This window comes from Mixophyes fleayi, chromosome 3 (genome assembly GCF_038048845.1).
Source record: "Mixophyes fleayi isolate aMixFle1 chromosome 3, aMixFle1.hap1, whole genome shotgun sequence".
NCBI classification, from domain to species: Eukaryota; Metazoa; Chordata; class Amphibia; order Anura; family Limnodynastidae; genus Mixophyes; species Mixophyes fleayi.
In genome coordinates this window covers 195,282,022-195,300,985 of record NC_134404.1, presented here as the reverse complement: position 1 = coordinate 195,300,985, position 18,964 = coordinate 195,282,022, and the positions used below count along the sequence as shown (strand labels likewise).

The following is an 18,964-nucleotide window of genomic DNA, read 5'->3' as shown; positions in this document are numbered from 1 at the left end:
AAGGTGGCCACCAACGCCTCGTCATTCCAATGGAGTTCCACCGCAAGAGTGAGAAACAGGAGAGCGTACTGTCCAAGAGGGAGTGTACCCTGGCGAAGGCATAGAAGGCCAGTGGCAGCACTGGACACTCGTCCAGGTTCATCTAAGATGCGCCGAAAGGTCTCCAAGAAAGTGGCACAATTGTGTAACAAAAGATCGTTACGTTCCCACATAGGAGATGCCCAGGCTAGCGCTGGCCAGATCATAATGATATAATGTAGGCCACTTTAGTTTCTTCTGTAGGAAAGTTCCCAGGCTGCAGCTCAAACTGGATGGCACATTGATTTAAAAATCCACGGCACGCCTCGGGGTCCCTGTCAAACTTGGGAGGATTTGGAATACAAAGCTGCAAAGATGCAGGAGCTACAGCGCCACTAGGTGGAGGAATGGCCGGTGGAGGAGAGGGAGGAAGCGGTGTACGCCCACCTGGGCCGAGAGGGTATTCTGGAGAGTATCTAAACGGGCGGACATACTCTGAAGGAATTGCAGAAGCTGGGTTTGGTTTTTCTCTTGCTCTTCAACCCTAGCAGCCAGGTGCTCCAGCAGATCTCTAGCAGAAGGGTTCCCAGATCCATCCATAATGGGTCAGAGCAAACTGTTACATCTCATTGGAGACAACTACCAACCGGTATTGGTGCGGAGTCTAACGGACCCCCTGGTCTTCTCCAAGAACTGCCGCAAGGCGGGATGGTTTTAGCTGCCGGACGCCCGCAGGTCGCACCCCGTAGATTAGCCCACCGGCATGGTAGAGAGATGGCAGCAGGGTGAACGGTTCTGGGAACACAGAAGGTCAGCCAGTTCGTGTTGCCAGGGATTCAGCAGATGCAGGGTTAATCAGACAAGCCTGGTCGGTACACAGAAGGTCAGCCAGTGCGTGTTGCCAGGGATTCAGCAGATGCAGGGTTAATCAGACAAGCCTAGTCGGTACACAGAAGGTCAGCCAGTATTCACAAGGATAAGTGCACAGGGAAAGCACAGATATCAGCAGCAGCCAGATGCTAAGTACACTGTTACTCTGACACAGGAGAGTGTCATAGTGAAGACTAAATAGTGGGGAAGTTTGAATTCCTCGCCTCTCAGGTCACATGATCAGACAGACTGGGGCGGTACACCTGTCAAACCGTAACGCAGGTGTCCTAAGGCGAGCTCAGGGAGGACAGAAACCTCCCGTGGAGCGGAAGGGCAAGTGGAGATTGGGATAGTTGTGAGGGTGCATTAGTGTGAATAGTGTTATAGAGGATAAGGTCACCTCTAAAAAAATAGATGAGTTTTCAAAGAGTATCTAAAGATTTTAAGGCTTTGGGAAAGTCTCATGGAGTGTGGTAGGGAATTCCATATGTGGGGAGCAGCATGGGAGAAGTCTTGCAGGCAGGAGTGAAAGGTGGTTACCAGAAACAAGACAAGGCGCAGTTCAGAGGTAGATCTAAGAGGGCGAGAAGGAGCGTCGTTTGATATGAGATTTGAGATGTATGAATGGGTGTTGCTGTTGAGGGCTTTGTAGGTAAGGGTGAGTAATTTGAATTTAAGTCTGGAGGACACAGGGAGCCAGTGTAGGAATTTGCAAAGTGGTGCAGCATATGTGGAGTGGTGAGAGAGGAAGATCAGTCTTGCATCAGCAATTAGAATGGATTGAAGTATGGATATATGGGTGTCAGGAATGCCAGGTAGCAGGAGGTTACAATAGTCAAGTCAGGAGATAATGACAGAATGTATAAGAGTTTTATTAGCATGTTGAGTAAGAAAGGGAATTCTGGCAATGTGTTTATATATAAAAGTTATAAAAGTTGTTTCTGCGGTATATACAGATATTTTTGGACTCTTTGTGTCCGATTGGTTAGCCACCCATACATAAAAAGAAACTGTACACTTATTACGGGTTAGTGAACTTCCTAAATAACCCTTTGAGCAAAAAAAAAATGTAATGTTTTGAGTGGAGCTCAGAGGAGGAAGAGAACTGCAGGAGAGAAAGAGAAAATGAGAAAACTTCCAAAATTAACATCTTGGTTCAACCCAGGTTTAACGTCAGCCAATAGTACTGCTCCTTCAAATATAGCATCCACATCTACATGCACTCCTGCATCCAATCCTTCAGTTCCAGCAGACATACCAATGGTATCATTACCTGTTCCTGCTGCTGGGGACATTCCACAAGAGGAAATGGCCAAATATGTAACAGCAAGGGAGTTTGTGATTCAAGACACTGATGCGGGGCTATGGGATATTAGCAATACTAACACAGTGGATTACTGGATTCATAGTGGGCCAACATCATGTCAGCATCATGACTGCAACCTTTCAAACTCTCGCAGAGTTTATAAAGGAGCTGTAGGAGTGAATGTGTTCAAACGTGAACTGCGAAATGGCAAGTCTGTAAAGCGTGACTGACTACTTTATCCACCATCCAAAGGTAGTTTGAACTGCTTGTATGTCGCCTATTTTCCAAGACACAATCTACCTTTGCTACATCAGAATTCAATGACTGAAAACACAGCAATGTTATTGTAGAACATGAAAACGGAGAAGACCATCACAAGGGCATGATGACATATTTGATTTTACATAAAGAAATTAGAAATGTAGATTCTTTATTACTTCAACAGCATCGCTCAGAGCAGGAGTATTGGCAAAAAGTGTTGGCACGAGTGGTTTCTGTGATTCGGTTTCTTGCCTCCAGAGGTCTGCCATTTCGTAGAGAAAATCAAATAATTGAGTCAGCAAGAAATGGAAACTATCTAGGTACTCTAGAGCTGTTAAGTAAATTTAACCGTTTTTTGGAACAACATCTCAAACTGTATGGGAATCCAGGAAATGGGAACCCATCGTATTTATAAGCAAAAATTTGTGAGGTATTTATTGATTTAATGAGATAACATGTTCTTTGTGCTGTTCTTGAAGAAATAAAAGAATAAAAGTATTATTCAATAAGTGTGGATTCCACTCCAAACATCTCATGCACAGATCAGCTGACAATTACTGTCCAGTACATTCGAGGATGTAAGCCTGTGGAACGTTTTCTTAAGTTCATACCCATCTTTTCTCATGGAGCAAAGAATCTAGCAGAGACTGTTGTGGGTTGCCTTAATGAGAACAAAATTCCACTATCAAACTGCCGTGGTCAGTCATATGACAATGCCTCTAATAAGTCTGGACGTTATACTGGATTACAAGCAGGGCTGCCACCATAAATTGCGGGGCCCAGTACAAATTTAACAGGCAGGGCCCCCCTCCTACATTTGTCACCCCCCACCCCATTCTCTACAGTCACCCCCCATCCCCGGTTCCATCTAACCCCTGCAGTAGTTTACTTATCTCTCTGCATCTTCTTGCTGTCTCCTCCCGGTTCCTCTCTATTGACAGCGCTGTGACGTTATTAATTACAGGACGTCAGCAATGCTATCTGCCTTGTTTCGGCTCTCTCTGGAAGCCAGGTATCTGGGTGGCTGCGACTGAAGCAAATGCAGGCAGCTGTGGGGCCCCCACATCTTGGGAGTGGAGGCAGACATGCTGCCTACAAGGGGCAGCTGCTGCTTAGAAATTCTGCCGGCTACCTCCCTTAGTTCACTGCAGAGGCCCCCTCCTCTAATATATTTGTTTGGGCCCAGGGCTGGTGTGGCCCCACTCTGCTGTTGGGCCCCATACTGCTGTACTCCCTGTACCCCCCTGATGGCAGCCCTGATTACAAGCACGGATGCATGAGCTGAATGAGTTTGCCATGTATGTCCCCTGTGCTGGACACAGCCTGAACTTGGTGGGAGTAAAAGCAGCACAGTGTTGTCTACAGACTGTAAAATTCATTGACTTTGTTCGGCGTCTGTATTCCTTTTTCGCTGCTTCCACACATTGATGTAATGTTCTGGCATCATGTTTAGGATAAAACCTTGCGGTCAAGCTTCTGTCTGACACAAGGTGGTCATCACATTTTGATGCTGTTTATGCTCTATGTGTGGGTTTTGAGGAAATTAATCATGTACTGGATTCGGTAACAGCTGACACTGAACAGAAAGTGAACACAAGGCGAGAGGCAGAAGGATTGAGTGATAAAATGGAGAACCTGGAAACGATCATCCTCACAATTCTTTGGAATGACATTCTTGAAAGAGTGAACAAAACAAGTAAGGTCTTGTAATCAGAGGATGTGAACATACTTGTTACCATGAATCTTCTTGAGCTTTTAAAACCTATCTTAAGGAGCTTAGAGACAAATTTAGCGAATTGAAAGCCAGAAGTAGGTGTCCAGATTCAGATTATAGGGATGTGAAAAAATGAGAACAAAAGCGAAGTGTGCACCTCACTAGAAATGACGGACCAGAAGAAAAGGTACTTCTCGGTAAAAGTGAAAAGTTCAAGATGGAAACACTCCTTCCTGTTTTAGACTCTCTATTTCCTGAGTTGACAAAAAGTGCAGAAGCTTAATCATCTATTGGAAATCTGTTTTCCTTTTTCTGTGAATTGAAAACAATTGGTTCTGATGAGCTAAATAATAAATGTGAACATCTGGCTAATGTATATCACAAAGACCTTGATTAAGGTGACCTTTTAAATGAATGTGAGCATCTCAAGCACTACATGGTTCTTGATGACATTTCTGAGACTCTCCCTGCATTGTACTTAAAAATTATTTCGGACAACTTGAAATCTGTGTTTCCCAATGTTGAAATTGCACTCAGAGTGTTCATGTGCATGACGGTGACCAACTGTGCAGGAGAACGTTCATTTTCGAGACTGAAAATGATAAAAAATATCAGCTTTGCAGCACAATGGGGCAGCAACGTTTGAACTGGCTTTCTCTCATGTATATTGAAAATGACATCCTGAAGATCATTGACTTTAAGCCAATTATAAAGCAGATCTCTGCAAATAAATTTCACAAATATTTGCATTGAACACTTGATTAATATTAAATAATTCATACTTTATAATAATTTTGTTTGTGTTGAACACTTCATTAATAATAAATAATTCATACTTTATAATAATATTGTTTATAATAAAAAATGTTTATGTGGAATATTCTCTGTAGTACAGCATTTTTTCAATGTTTAAACACTGATTTTGTTGCAGGTAACAATAAATATAAGCTTCATTTTATCGATAATTTACATTTTTATTCCTGTGAGTGGTTGTGTAGGTAGGGCCCCAGTGCACTGCTTTGCCTGGGGGCCCATAATGTTGTTAAGATGGCCCTGAACAGATACACTCACTTGAATGCATTGAACAGTCTCATGGCTTTAGCTCCTTGTATGTTACTCCATCTGGGTACCTTGCAATATTAGGCCATATCCTGGATTCTGACAAAGACACTTCTGCAGAGTCTCACTTACATTCATTGCACCAGCGGTACTGCTATGAATCCAATGTACTGTGAAATCTTCAAAAACTTTCCCATAAGGCAGAACGTCAATGGGGTAAATCTCGCACCTCTAATGACATCTTCACATATACTTCTATTTAGCGCTCCTATCAAAATGCTCTTGTCACTGCAAAACAAACATACTTCCAATCTCTTATCTATGCTCAGGCTTCTAACCCCAAACGCCTTTTTAACACATTTAAATCTTCAACAGCATACGCCCCGCACAATATGAAAAATCTTTTATGATTTGCTTAAACCATAAAAAAATGTATTACATCAAAACACTTAAAAGTTATAAAATATGGACAATAGACTCCTTCAAGCAAATAATGTTTAATGTTCTACCATACAGATAGTAAAACACAGCATATAGATATAATCTCCTTCGGCTGCAAAGTTGGAAGACACCCAGGTTGGAAGAGCCACAGAGGGTAAAATCCAAAGCAAGGAAGGAATTCAGCTTCAGGGAGTCCGTAATTAACCTAACCTAATAGCCACTCGCTTGCATTGTGGTTTTTAATGTCGGCAATCACAATATTGATATTTTATTCATGACAGTGAAATTTACATGTCAGGATTTTGACTGTTGGGATTTTCGTGTCAATCATATTTCCATTGGTATTTTTGCTGTTGGAAATTCGTACCCTTTCCCAGTGGTCAAAGTGGAAATTTAGAACTAGTGGTATAGAAATTTAGAAGTGACTGTATGAGAAATGGAATGGAAGTGTAAATGAATCCCCTAACTCCCTTGCAAAAATGTTCTCTTAAATTTTATGTGAGTCCAGTTGTTTATTTACATATATCTGGAATCACCCTATTGTTTTAAACTGTAACAGAATGATGATGGATTATGATAAATGAATCAGGAATACTCCCTGAATAATTTTCAAATAACATTCTGCAAGGAGGTTTTAATCCATTAATCTTTTGCAAATGTTTTGTTTAAAATGTGCCCCTTGATTATCTATGGAAACATAAAATAGATAATAATACTGTAAGCAAGCAGAAAATGAAAAGAACTATCCGCTCAAAGATGGAACAGCTGCCGCTATTTACATACACATAGGGTCCACATATAACAATAAAATTATGTAACAAACGGCGCTAATCTCCAGCTCATAACATATACAGACAATTATATATAGCATCCAAGATAGGCTTTTCCAATGTCCATTAGTTCATGTATAAAGTTTATATATATGTCTCTTCATTAATTCCTCCTTGATACAGATGCTGTATTACAATATCTTCAAGAAGTCGAATCCACTTATAAAATTGTCCTCAAATAAAGAGAAATCTATATTAGAATGTATATATAAATAATTTATTACGTATACAACACACCCTGTGTGAATCAGAGACACCGCACCTCAATTATAGGGGAAGGTGAAATTAAACTCCATCATTAGCGTAATATTTTCATGCTGGGGAAGGAAGGGGTATATATAGGTAATACCCCATTCATACTGCACCAAAAACCCGGGTTTTTGCAGAGGCACGCTGAAAAACCTGGGTCTTGGTGCAGTATGAATAGTCCAACCACAAAATCCCAGGTCTAAAATCCCGGGACTTAGACCCGGGATTTTGCGAGGGGTAATTCCCGGGTTGGACCCCGCTCGTCTGCAGTATGAATGGTGCAACCCGTGTAATTCCCGGGTCTCACCATTCATACTGTAAAAAAAAAATGGGGAAGTAAAAAAAAAAGATTTTAATTAATAAAAAATACATAACAATTGTTTACTTAACTTATTTTCAGCCAGCAGTGTCTCCGGTGCGTTGCCGGCTGTCAGGGGGACCTCTAGGTACTAAAATGACGTCATTTCTAATGGACTAGAAATGACGTCATTTTAGTACCCAGAGGTCCCCCTGACAGCCGGCAACGCACCGGAGACACCGCTGGCTGAAAATAAGTTAAGTAAACATTTGTTATGTATTTTTTTTTAATTAAAACATTTTTTTACACTTTTTTTTTCTAAAACCCGGGTCGGGCAGGTGCAGTATGAACCCACCCGACCCGGGAATCTTGTTATCTATACTGCCCTGTGCCCCGGCAATATCCCGGGTTAACAACCCGGGATATTGCCGGGGCGGCAGTATGAAAGTGGTATAAGTGAGATATCATCAAAAACACTTACACAGTGCAGGTGATGTAGATAATAAAGCACTATTATGATGGAATGTCACAGATTCCGTATATTATCGATACTCCTCACATGAATCTCTATCCAAAATCCCCTCAATGTTGTTCAAATCCAAGGTATAGGAGAGATATGAGAAAGTACATAGTACTTTACCTTTTATTACAGATATGAAGCCACAAATAATGTACATACAAAAAACATAAAAAATTAAGATCTCCGTCCACATATACAGCGTATAAAATAGGGACAAGGCCGCCTACCAGACCTCCGGAAAACAAACAGCGCGTAGTATGTCAATATAGTCTGTCTGGTTCCAGTAAAGATGTCACCAACTCTGTAACGGTGGTCCCGCTCCCACAACACCAATGCGTTTCGACCCTATGCCTGTTGGGTTTTTATCAAGGCTTATCATATATGCTGAGGTGATAGTCTTTTTATAGTTGCAGCAAGTAACTGTCTTCATCTACTTCCGGAAATACCTATGCGGCGATGCGTGTCTCAGACCAACTCCAAAATGAGGTCTGGCATGCAAATAACTTTATAGATGTACTACAAAACACGCATTCTTATAAAAATGATCTATTCTATATAAAAAAAATGACAAAGTACTAAATATAACAAAGTGAAAGATGGAAGGCCTTAGAATATATATAAAAATATATATAAAAAAATTCTCATATATAGAATCTACTTTAAGTGAGAATAACTGATTATAAAAAATATACAAAAATATATAGAAAAATATATTAAAAATATATAGAAAGATATAGAAAAATATATAAATGATATACCCTTTATTATAGAAGTCCCAAATTTCTTTAGTCTTCCATAACATCAGTATTGATGTTATCAGGGCCTGATTAAGGGTTCTGGCCGCCCTAGGCTAATATGGCCGCAGCGCGCCCCCCCCCCCCCCCCTCCTCTGAATATATAGGTGTATAGGAACACTCCTGAATATGAATGTTCAGGTGTATTCTCCAGCATTCAAATTTAGACAGATTGTGCCATTGTCTGTTACCTGTTCTTGCTCTTCTCTCTTGCATCTTTGTTATCCTCTCGCTGGCTTCTGGAAAGTTGGCGTCCTGTTTTGAAAATGCAAAAATGTATTATAATGCAAACCTTGAATGATTAGGCCCTTTAGTTAAAACAAAACACTCCATTATGACCAGCTAAAAGTACCCCATTGGACAGGCATATATAAGCAATATCTGAATATTTGTTGCCAATCAAATACAAACCTCTACCAGCCCCATCTCACTAATATTTAGTATTCTAGTGATTGCTGAGACCAACCATGTGACCACCACACAATCATGAGATTCTGCCCCCCAAAGCTGCTCTATTTTTAAATACCCCCCACAGCCATTTTCCTTAACCCCTGCTGTAGCCATTTTCTTTACCTCCCACCCTGCATCCATCCCCCTTGCAGCTATTTTCCTTACCTCCACTCTGTAGCTATCCTCCCTTCCCCGTCACATCAAAACTCCCCCAGTCACATATATCAGCCCCCCTCCTCTGCCCTCCTTCATACATATCAACCTCTCTCCCTCCCTATAGATTTTCATGGCAGCCCCCCCTCCCACCATATAGATTTGTATGACAGTCCCCCTCTCCCTCCCTATACATATGCATGACAGTCCCCCCTCTCCCTCCCTATAGATATGCAGGGTAGTCCCCCCCCTCCCTATAGATATGCAGGGTAGTTCCCCCCCTCCCTATAGATATGCAGTGTAGTTCCCCCCTCCCTATAGATATGCAGGGTAGTTCCCGTCCTCCCTATAGATATGCAGGGTAGTTACCCCCCTTCCTATAGATATGCAGGGCAGTTCCCCCTCCCTATAGATATGCAGGGCAGTTCCCCCCCTCCCTATAGATATGCAGGGCAGTCCCCCCCCTCCCTATAGATATGCAGGGCAGTTCCCCCCCCTCCCTATAGATATGCAGGGCAGTTCCCCCCCTCCCTATAGATATGCAGGGCAGTTCCCCCCCCTCCCTATAGATATGCAGGGCAGCCCCTCCCCCTCCCTATACATATGCAGGGCAGTTCCCCCCCCTCCCTATAGATATGCAGGGCAGTTCCCCCCCTCCCTATAGATATGCAGGGCAGTTCCCCCCCTCCCTATAGATATGCAGGGCAGTTCCCCCCCTCCCTATAGATATGCAGGGCAGTTCCCCCCCTCCCTATAGATATGCAGGGCAGTTCCCCCCTTCACTTACCTGTAGTTGTGCCAGCGTCGCTCCTCTCCTCAGATCAGCAGATAGGAAGTGAAGACGTCCTGCTTCCTGTCTGCTGCACAGCAACAGGCAGCCTGGCGATTGGCTGTTTGTTGCTAACCACTGGCCACCAATCCGTGCCCCCCCCGGGACCCAGCAACCCAGGCTGCAGCCTGGTCAGCCTAGTGGTTGATCAGGCCCTGGATGTTATTCTTATATAGCACTGATCTTACCACAATTAAAATGGACACTCTGAGGGAGTCAATTCAATATTGAAGAGGTCCCATTTTTCCTGCTTCTCCCAGCAACAGAACCTTGATTATAAGTGAGGTATCAATTCTGTGTTTTATCGTTTTTATTTTATAAGAAGCAATTGCATTATATTTGTATGCCTTTTATTATCTGTTTTATCTTAAGAATTGTGGATGTATTTTCCATATTAAATTAAACGTAATAAGTTCAAGTCTCTGTGTTCTCACGAATTCACTCTACAGTTTGGTCCAGACGCTACATAATTGAAATGGGGCGAACATTGTGGTTTATGTGAACTCTGATTAAAGTAAATTGTGTTAGATTAATGCTAGGGAGAACCGAAGGCTTCCTAAATATGAGTATCAGCTCTTGTTAGAAAAAACCTTGGTGGTGGTAATTAGTATCGCAAAGCTAGTGTGTGGCATAGATAGGGAAGGATTTAATAATTTTAGACAGACCAGGTGGTTGTGTTTTGGTTAACCCTGTGTCACACACGCATCACGCAGACTCATATGAGTGCTGTCCGTGACAAATTGGTTACAGGATATGCTGTCTGGTCACAATATGTAGTAATAAATAATAGACCCCTTACCCTCTATCTACTTAACTCCACCCGCTGAGATAGTGGCTCTAACAGAATACACCCTCAGCTATGAACATTCTGTAAGCATTTACACTTATTCTCGGTATGCTTTTGGTGTAATACATGATTGCAGACAACTATGGAAACAATGTTAGTTCCTCACTTCAGTTTGGCTTCAAAAATGTCCCTTATGTTGGTAAACTTCTAGATGCATTACCTGTACTTTCTGCTGTTGTTATTAGTAAATGCACTGTACATCTAACAATACACAACTCTACCACTATAAAAGTCCTAAAATCATGCCAGGTATTTACAAACAACCATTCTCTTCTCTTGCCATATTAACGGGTCTTCCTGGACTCAAGATGAAACCCCTGAGTCTAAAAGACTAAATGGGGGTCTTATGGATGTATCCTACAGTCTGATCACATGTGACACACTTCTTTCTGTTTCTTATGCTAAATATTGGAAACTATTGCAATATTTATAGATTAAATTGCTGTTAACATCTTGGCAAAATATTTCGCTATTTGTCATATGTAAAATAAAACTCTTGATTATTGCGTTTTTTTACATTTTTAAATAAGGTTTATTGCTAGACAAGTCATAAGCCTTCAATCGTCTCTAAATCTAGAAAAAAATTGTTTCGCTAATAATATGCAAAAATAAATGATTTTTCCCTTCAAATATTGTAATTGTCATTTAATTTTTCTTCAGCAGGTAGAGTCTAACTTCTTTTGTTATCATAATATTCAACAATAAATTCATTGTTCATTTAAATTTTTCAATTGTCTATTCATTTTTCTTCAGTAATATCCCAGGTAAAGTTTATTGGTAAATCTCCGAACTTCTCCAGAAATATTTTGTCAAATGCTTCACTCTGTGCCACAGTAAATATATTTTTCCAGTCTCCAATTGTACCTGCAAAGATATGCATATACTTAAATAAATGGAAAATAGCCATGCTTTAATAAACAGCCATTACCAACTAAAGATGTGATATACCCATTTGTTCACTGATATGCACCTTCCTCTAAGTGCTGAGCTCTAATGCAATAGCATATTTCACTATATTCCCAAACTTCCAAATGAAATTAGCCAAATGAAAAAGCCGACCTTGATAGAAGAGGGAAGTCTCAGATGACTATGGCAGATCTTATCGGACCTGTCAAATCCGGTGAAATTCTAGATACTAAGTAAATAGCATTATATGATAATGTATAACTGATGGAACTCCACCCACAAGTGAAAATCAGTTCAATACATTTAAGCTTTAAGCCATATTTCTTATGTAATTATCTGTAAGTTTCACTGTCATTCAGTACTGAAACACCGCAAAGAAGCTGCATTATGTATAAAAGTTATACCTTTGCGCATAAAGTTCCCATTTTGTAGATTTAAATATTCTTCTGGTACATTTTCTTTATTTGCAAGAGGATCCTTTTGCATTTTCTTGAATGTCGCTCGATTTACCACAATATCCAGAGACTCGTCATCTAACTCTTTCCCTAAAAATGTACAGATTTGTTTGACCACAGAATGTAGATCCTGAAACATTAAAAAAAAAATAGAAAATAAATAAGTTATTAGTTTTTACTAAAATATTTAATATTATAAAGTTATGACAGGTGTAGATGGAAATGTACAAATACATTTTACATGCATCTTAACCTTTTTGAACTTAAAAATATGTTTTCTGGAACAACTTATAATGGCTTTATAATTTGGAGAATATGAAGGGTTTTATGGGGTACCATGCAACAGTTAATCTGGATATGGACCTATGTGCTTACATAATCGGTTATATTTTAATTTACCTTTACCATTTTTAGTTTAAATGCAAGTAGATTTTATCAAGACTGTATTTAATGGTCATATGCATTGTTTAGTGATTATTGAATTTAAATATACAACTGCTGGTATTGCCCCCCAAAGTGCACAAACCTATGTAATAACATAAAAATCAAGGTTTCAAAACATGGAGTGTGCAAGTTACTGTACAAGAGGCCTTTTGCTGTTCCACCATCAAAATAGTAAAGTCAGGCTATCAAACTATCTATCAAAGATGTCATGTGTGAGTTATATATTATAATTTGCAAATGATATAACTAGTGGGATTAGTATGTGGAATTAATTCAATCTACTACATTATGAAGAAATATTCTCTCATTCCCCATGGTAAATAGTCAATTTCTTCACAGTTTGTTTGATTCTCAGAATAGATATATTCATAAATTAGAAAAGGTTTACTTAAATAAGGATTTCCCTTGTTGTAAACCCATTGCATATAGAAATGGAGAGGTAACATTTGATATCTCTACCTGGTTTGTCAGCATGAAAAAGCATATTTCTTATATTATTGCTTACTTTAAGTTTATTATAGGAGTTATTTTACCTTTACTGCCATGGTAGTCTTCTGTATATCTAAACCAAGATTCTTTCAATAGTGGCTTTCAGGTTGAATATGACCAACAGGAATTTTTTGGGAGCCTAATGATCCCTGACAGCCTCCATAGACAATACTGCATTACATATTTTTAAGAATAATTCAGTCTATTATATCATATATGTGGCCGTATTCTTATATAGCACTGATCTTACCACAATTAAAATATAAAAACCAAAATTCCTAATAAATAGAAAAATTAACTTTACCTTGATCATGTCTTCATACTTTACAAAAAGGATATTGAAATCATCCTTATGAGTGTACCATCCTCGAACATGATCAAACCAACTGCCAGCAAGAACTGTGGAATTCAAATTACAAAGAACAGTTTGATTCTCCACTTGTTACTGGACTATATGGTGTGATATTATTCAGGACTGCAGTAAGGTAACCACACAAACACAACCCCATACAATGATCATTACAGTTGTGTCATATGATGGAACAAAAAACAATGAGTTTGAATCCAAGTTAGTTTCAGAATTTGAAAACAATTGCACCTGTGTGCGTGGACTGACTGAATGATTATAATTAAGTAATGCCATGGATATCATATTTAGATTGTCCAAATCAATGAATTAGAAGATTGGTTATGAATCAGCTAATTCTGTTAGAATTATTGTTTGTGTTTTTATCGGGATTCAAGGGTGGACAACCTATAGCCCCAAATACACACGTTGCCTATCCTTACTGTGTAGGTTGCCTAAGTGAGACCACTTTCATTGAAATGTGTTTTAAAGGTAGGTGGTGTTAGTGTTTACATATGGGAGTTTAATGGTTGTTGAGAAGTCTTACCTGGTAGAGTTCTTAAACTGATAGACAGTTATCACTATGTTCAGCATAGATCTCACTCCCATACCATATAGCTACCTCTACAACAGTGATACAATGTTTCTATTCCTCTTCTGATTAGTTCCATGATTGGGCCAAACAGCTTTGTTTATGTTATAAGAAGAAAAAGTAACATTGATATTTGTCTTACAGTAAATAGATAACAGTTGTAGTAGTTAAAGTTTCCATGATGCTGTGGACAGGGGAATAATTTGTTTAGTACTACCCATGTACTAAGTGTAAATATAGAGAACATTTAGTATTTACCATCTCCAGCTAAAAACTTCTTAAAGAAGTGGTCAAAATCTGGTGACTTCTGAGTATGGACTGCAATAGCTTCAAAATGGTATAGGGATTTCATAACATCCTTTGGATTTCTCATCACATAGATAACCTTAATAAAAAAAAACTTGGTTCATGATCATGACCTTTCACGCTTAATGGCTGATTTGATTATTTGTTAAAAAATGAGGTTAGCAAATCAGAGTAATTCTTTGTGTTTTCTCCCTCTTGTATTTTGATGGAAACATAAAATCTCACTATCCTGCTGCTTGAGCAACTACTGACTTCATTGCACTGGCACTCCAATTCTAGAAACAAATCTACTTTTGTCAATTTTATTGTTGTTACCTTTGCTTTTTTATTTCTTAGTCCTTGTGGAACAAATAAATATGATAAATGGGATGTAAATAGACGAGGTGAGGGCCGACTGTCATGATCATATTTTACATCATTATTTAACGATGAGAAATCAATCCATGGCACTCTTTTTGAAGTCTCAATTTGTTCTGTGCCATTTCGGTGCCCTTCACTGTAGATTAAGCTTAAAATTTGTTGCATCCAAATGGTTCCTTTAATATAATTGGAAAATAAAGTAAAATGTTATGCAGTACTTTTTAATTTAATAACAATACATGTACTATTATACTGTCCATTTTTTTATAAATTAAATCATTTACTCAGATGACTTGTCTGTGACTGGTTGTCTCGATTTTTTATCACTATATACTGCTCAGCTTTAACATAGAGGTGTTACAACATATCACATGCCATTGAAATGAAGTAATGTGATGTGGGCAGCTCGGTTGCTTAGTGGTTAGCACTTCTGCCTCACAGCACTATGGTCATGAGTTTGATTCCCGACCATGGCCTCATCTTTGGGTGCACTACATAAATAAATAGATGATGATGATGATCTTTATCCACTGCATGAAACACCGACTCTAGTACCACGGGGTACTCTAAAGCAAAGCAAAAGCTGACTGCCTCTCTCATTACCAGCTCTGGTCTGCTTAATGTAAGGACATCACTGCAAAGTGGCATAGCATCATTCAGTTCTTCATTTTAAGACTCCTACAGCTCTTTAATAACCTGCTAAATAGGTTGCAAGTTTGAGTCCAGAGAGTGCGCACCCTCACCACCTCAGATGCTGTGCTCTTTCAGTAGGTGATTGGTTGTGCTCACTCAGAAACACTCTCTCATGCTTCTCTATGGTGACAGATAAAGCATCATCAATAAAAAACGTCCTCCTCCATCAACATTTCTGGCGACTTTTCCATTACTTGTTTGGGCTTCCTGCTACTTTCTGATGAATATGTAGACTTATTATCTGTTTTTAACAGCTCACACAGTCTGTCTATTCTCTCTCATGCTGGTAGCTGTAAGTTGGCTGTGCACTATAGGTGGACCCTACTCCCATCATTTTGAGATAAGTAAGTTCATCTCACAGTCCTGGCACTTTGTGTGTTGGCAACTAGGCATCCATCTGTCCCATGACAGGACTTGCATAGTCTAATGTCCCTGGTTCCAAACCTCCATCAGCCTAGGAAGCATGCAATCAGTGGTGTGGTCCATAATGACTATCATTTCACCATATTTATGCAATGATCTGCTCTCTCTCCTCTTGTGAATGTAGAAAAGTGTCATTCCTCTAACAAAGTATTGGAGGGTAACTCCAAATGTGGTGGTGCAGTACAATCACGTAAGTTAGAAGAATTGGCACCAGACCATTTCTTGAGTAAACACTCATTTATTTACTCCTCCATCACTTTACATTAGTTTCAGATAATACATAAATTAGACACTGGTACCAGGTGTATAATCAAAGCTGACACTCGTTTACCTTATGAATTGTCCATCTGCCTCTTGACCTCTACACTGTCTCGTCTCTCTCTTTATCACCTTGTTTGTCTCCATACAGTCAGGCAACTGAGTACACACATACACTGACTGATCATTTTGCTTCAGTAGCCTTTCTCTGCACTCTCTGGGCATTTGAAATTAATACTGTTAAACTTGGCAGAGTGTCCATCCCAGTATGTTCACTAGTTGCTCTCAATCTCATATGAGGTTATCAATAGTACAATTATGAAATACTAGCTCCAAGAAAAAATAACAACTAACACAAAATATACAATAGAAAAGTATGTTTACGTAACTTTGGTAATTAAGGTTAGCATACCAACAGAAATGAATCCGTATAAAAATTTCAATTACAATTCTAGCTAAGATTGGAATTTGCTCAATTTTCAATATAATTTTCACATAGAGAAGACTAACAATATATCTCATTGTCCTCTAGAGATTTTAATGAACTCCCCACTTTGTTGTCTTTATATACTTTCTTAAATCTCAGAAATGAGTCAAATGCAATACTAACTTTAAACAGTGTTCTAAGTGTAAAAAGTGAACTGCATGTGCCATTAATACTACATCTAAGTCATACAGTACTTGAGCTTGGCTCTAAAGGAACACAATCTCTACCACATTGTGTCTCTACAATGAAGCAAATAAATTAGTAAATCTGGTGTAGAGGGGAGACTCTGGGCACCTGAAATACCCGGTATGCCTCTGACTAGCTGCAGTATTGCAAATAAGCTTCCACTGTGCAAGCACTTAAGACCTGGGTCATGCAAGTCCCTGTGAGCATAAAGCTTTATGGGCTGCAGCTATAGGTGAAGACCTCCGTCTCCTTTTCTGCAAGCTTATATCAATAGCCACGAGCCATAACAGAAATGTGATGCATTTTGTTCACACTTAGCAAATAGGGGTATCTGGAGTACTGTAGCAATACTCTGTAGGCACATTGGGTGCATCTGTATTTATAGGAACATACTCTTCTGCCCTTAGAGACCTTGGACATGCAAGTAAAAATGACATATCATTTTTCCTGTAACCTCCATTTCTATTATTTATAGGATAAAAATATATGTGTGATTCAAGTGTTGCATCTATTTGGCCTAGTCATCAACTAGAGGGTGTAATGATTAGCGATGCTCACTGACCCCCGTGAAGTGGTTTTGGTTTTGGATCTGGATTAGCTTTGTGTTTTGGTTTTGGTAAAACCGCCCTCGTTTGTTTTGGTTTTGGTTTTGTATTTTTTAGACAAATTGCTAAAATATGCTAAAATCACAAAATTTTGCTCTTTTTTTGAACCTACATTATTATTAACCTCAATAATACTAATTTCAAGTCATTTGCAGTCAATTTTGACTACCTCACAGGTCACATTATTATTTTCACACACTTTCGGATAATTACTGCAGTGACCTGGCTGGATGCTAAGCGACAGAGCAATGACTCAAACACACGGCAGTTCCTAGCACATCTAGGACACATTGGCACACAGCAGTGGCAGAAAAGAAAAGTCAGAAGAAAAGCATGCAAGGCCTAATATTTGTGTTTCAGCAATGACAATTAGCAATGGAGCAATGGAGCTCTTCTCTTTGTGTGTAACCTATATAACATCATGCAATTTGACTGCAAAGTCAGAAGAAAAGCGTGCCAGCACTAGTATTTGTATTTTTTGCAATGCGACTTACCAACGCAGCTCTCCTTTTTGTGTGTTATCTATATAACACAGTAGAAATTGACTGCAGAATTACACCAACCCTGACAGCACTAGTATTTGTATTTTTCTGCAATGAGAATTTCCAATGGAGCTCTCCTTTTTGTGTGTTACCTATATAACACAGTAAAATTTGACTGCAGAATTACATCAACCCTAACAGCACTAGTATTTATATTTTTCTGCAATGAGAATTACCAATGGAGCTCTCCTGAATGTCACTGTAAACTTTCTTGAACATTGCTACCCCCTCCTCTTTCAATTCTATCTACTTGGCTGACCAACTGCTCTACACAGTGTGCTACCCCTTCTGTATCTCTCTTTGAAATGGCGCTAGATCACCGCAAAGGGCGGTATTTATAGATTACAAAACTCGCGAGATCCGAGATCCGACAGCGTCACAATGACATTTTGCTTTGTTTTCGATTCCAAAAAAGTACTCGGATCCCCTAAGTTCTGGTGTGTTTGGTTCCCAAGGAACCAAGCCTGAGCATCTCTACTAATGATCAGCATATTTTTCATTGTACACAATAAACAAACTGCCAAAGTTAACAATAGGACAGAAACATAACAAAATTTGAAAGGCTAGTATATTTTCTTAGAAATTTTGGCAACAATTTAAACACAAAATTATACTTTTTTGGGTAGAAACATGTTGTTTGTAGAGAGTATAGGGGATATTTCCAAATATGTTGCATGGTTTTCTCATTATTAGCCTTAAACAATGGTTGCTGTGTAAGCAATATTACACTCACCTGATTTTGGAAATGTAATCATGAACACATCATCATCTCTTATTTTAAAACCCTGCAATGAGTCTATGAACTCTTTTTCATTCAGTTCCTTAAAAAAGCAAAATCCTTTATATCTATAAAGATTTGAATCACACAACACTGGAGTAACTGTGTCCATGTTTAAACAGTGCTACCTGTAATAAAAAAGCAAAAGTAAAAAAATGAGGGGGAGGGGTTGGGGTTTAGTGTATACAAGAATAAACAAATGCCACAAAACTAAATAACTTTAGCATATGATATTCTTTAAGCATATTTTACTCCAATGTACACAATTGGCGTTCTATGCAGCTGGCAGGTATCTTAAGTATCATACACCGCAAATTGCATAATTTTCACGGGTACAGTTTCCGCCTATGTTTTTGTTGTAAATTGTGTTCAACTCTACATGAGACCCACAATGTCAAAAAGTCAAGATCTGTCAACATATAGTTTTTGCATAGTATTTGCAGATATCACCAGTA

At 39.1% G+C, this 18,964-nt stretch overlaps 1 protein-coding gene across 1 annotated transcript; it reads right to left on the bottom strand.

Annotated features, from left to right (window-relative positions):
• Positions 1–11,318: 11,318 nt before the first annotated feature.
• Positions 11,319–18,633, bottom strand: LOC142142845 (amine sulfotransferase-like). Its single transcript, XM_075200646.1, has 6 exons — positions 18,465–18,633; positions 14,493–14,713; positions 14,130–14,256; positions 13,238–13,332; positions 11,950–12,130; positions 11,319–11,503 (listed from the first exon to the last, which is right to left on the bottom strand). The coding sequence occupies exons 1-6, from the start codon at positions 18,619–18,621 to the stop codon at positions 11,379–11,381; spliced, it is 906 nt and encodes a 301-aa protein (XP_075056747.1). The 5' UTR covers positions 18,622–18,633; the 3' UTR covers positions 11,319–11,378.
• Between the last annotated feature and the right edge of the window lie 331 nt (positions 18,634–18,964).

What these genes read in the sequence shown, in the direction of transcription:
- LOC142142845 (XM_075200646.1), bottom strand. Translation starts at nt 18,621, where the DNA reads ATGGACACAGTTACTCCAGTGTTGTGTGATTCAAATCTTTATAGATAT. An exon ending in AGTATGAAGACATGATCAAG is followed by an intron (nt 12,131 to 13,237) that starts GTAAAGTTAATT and finishes TTAATGTTTCAG; the next exon opens with GATCTACATTCTGTGGTCAA. An exon ending in TGGGAACTTTATGCGCAAAG is followed by an intron (nt 11,504 to 11,949) that starts GTATAACTTTTA and finishes ATATCTTTGCAG; the next exon opens with GTACAATTGGAGACTGGAAA.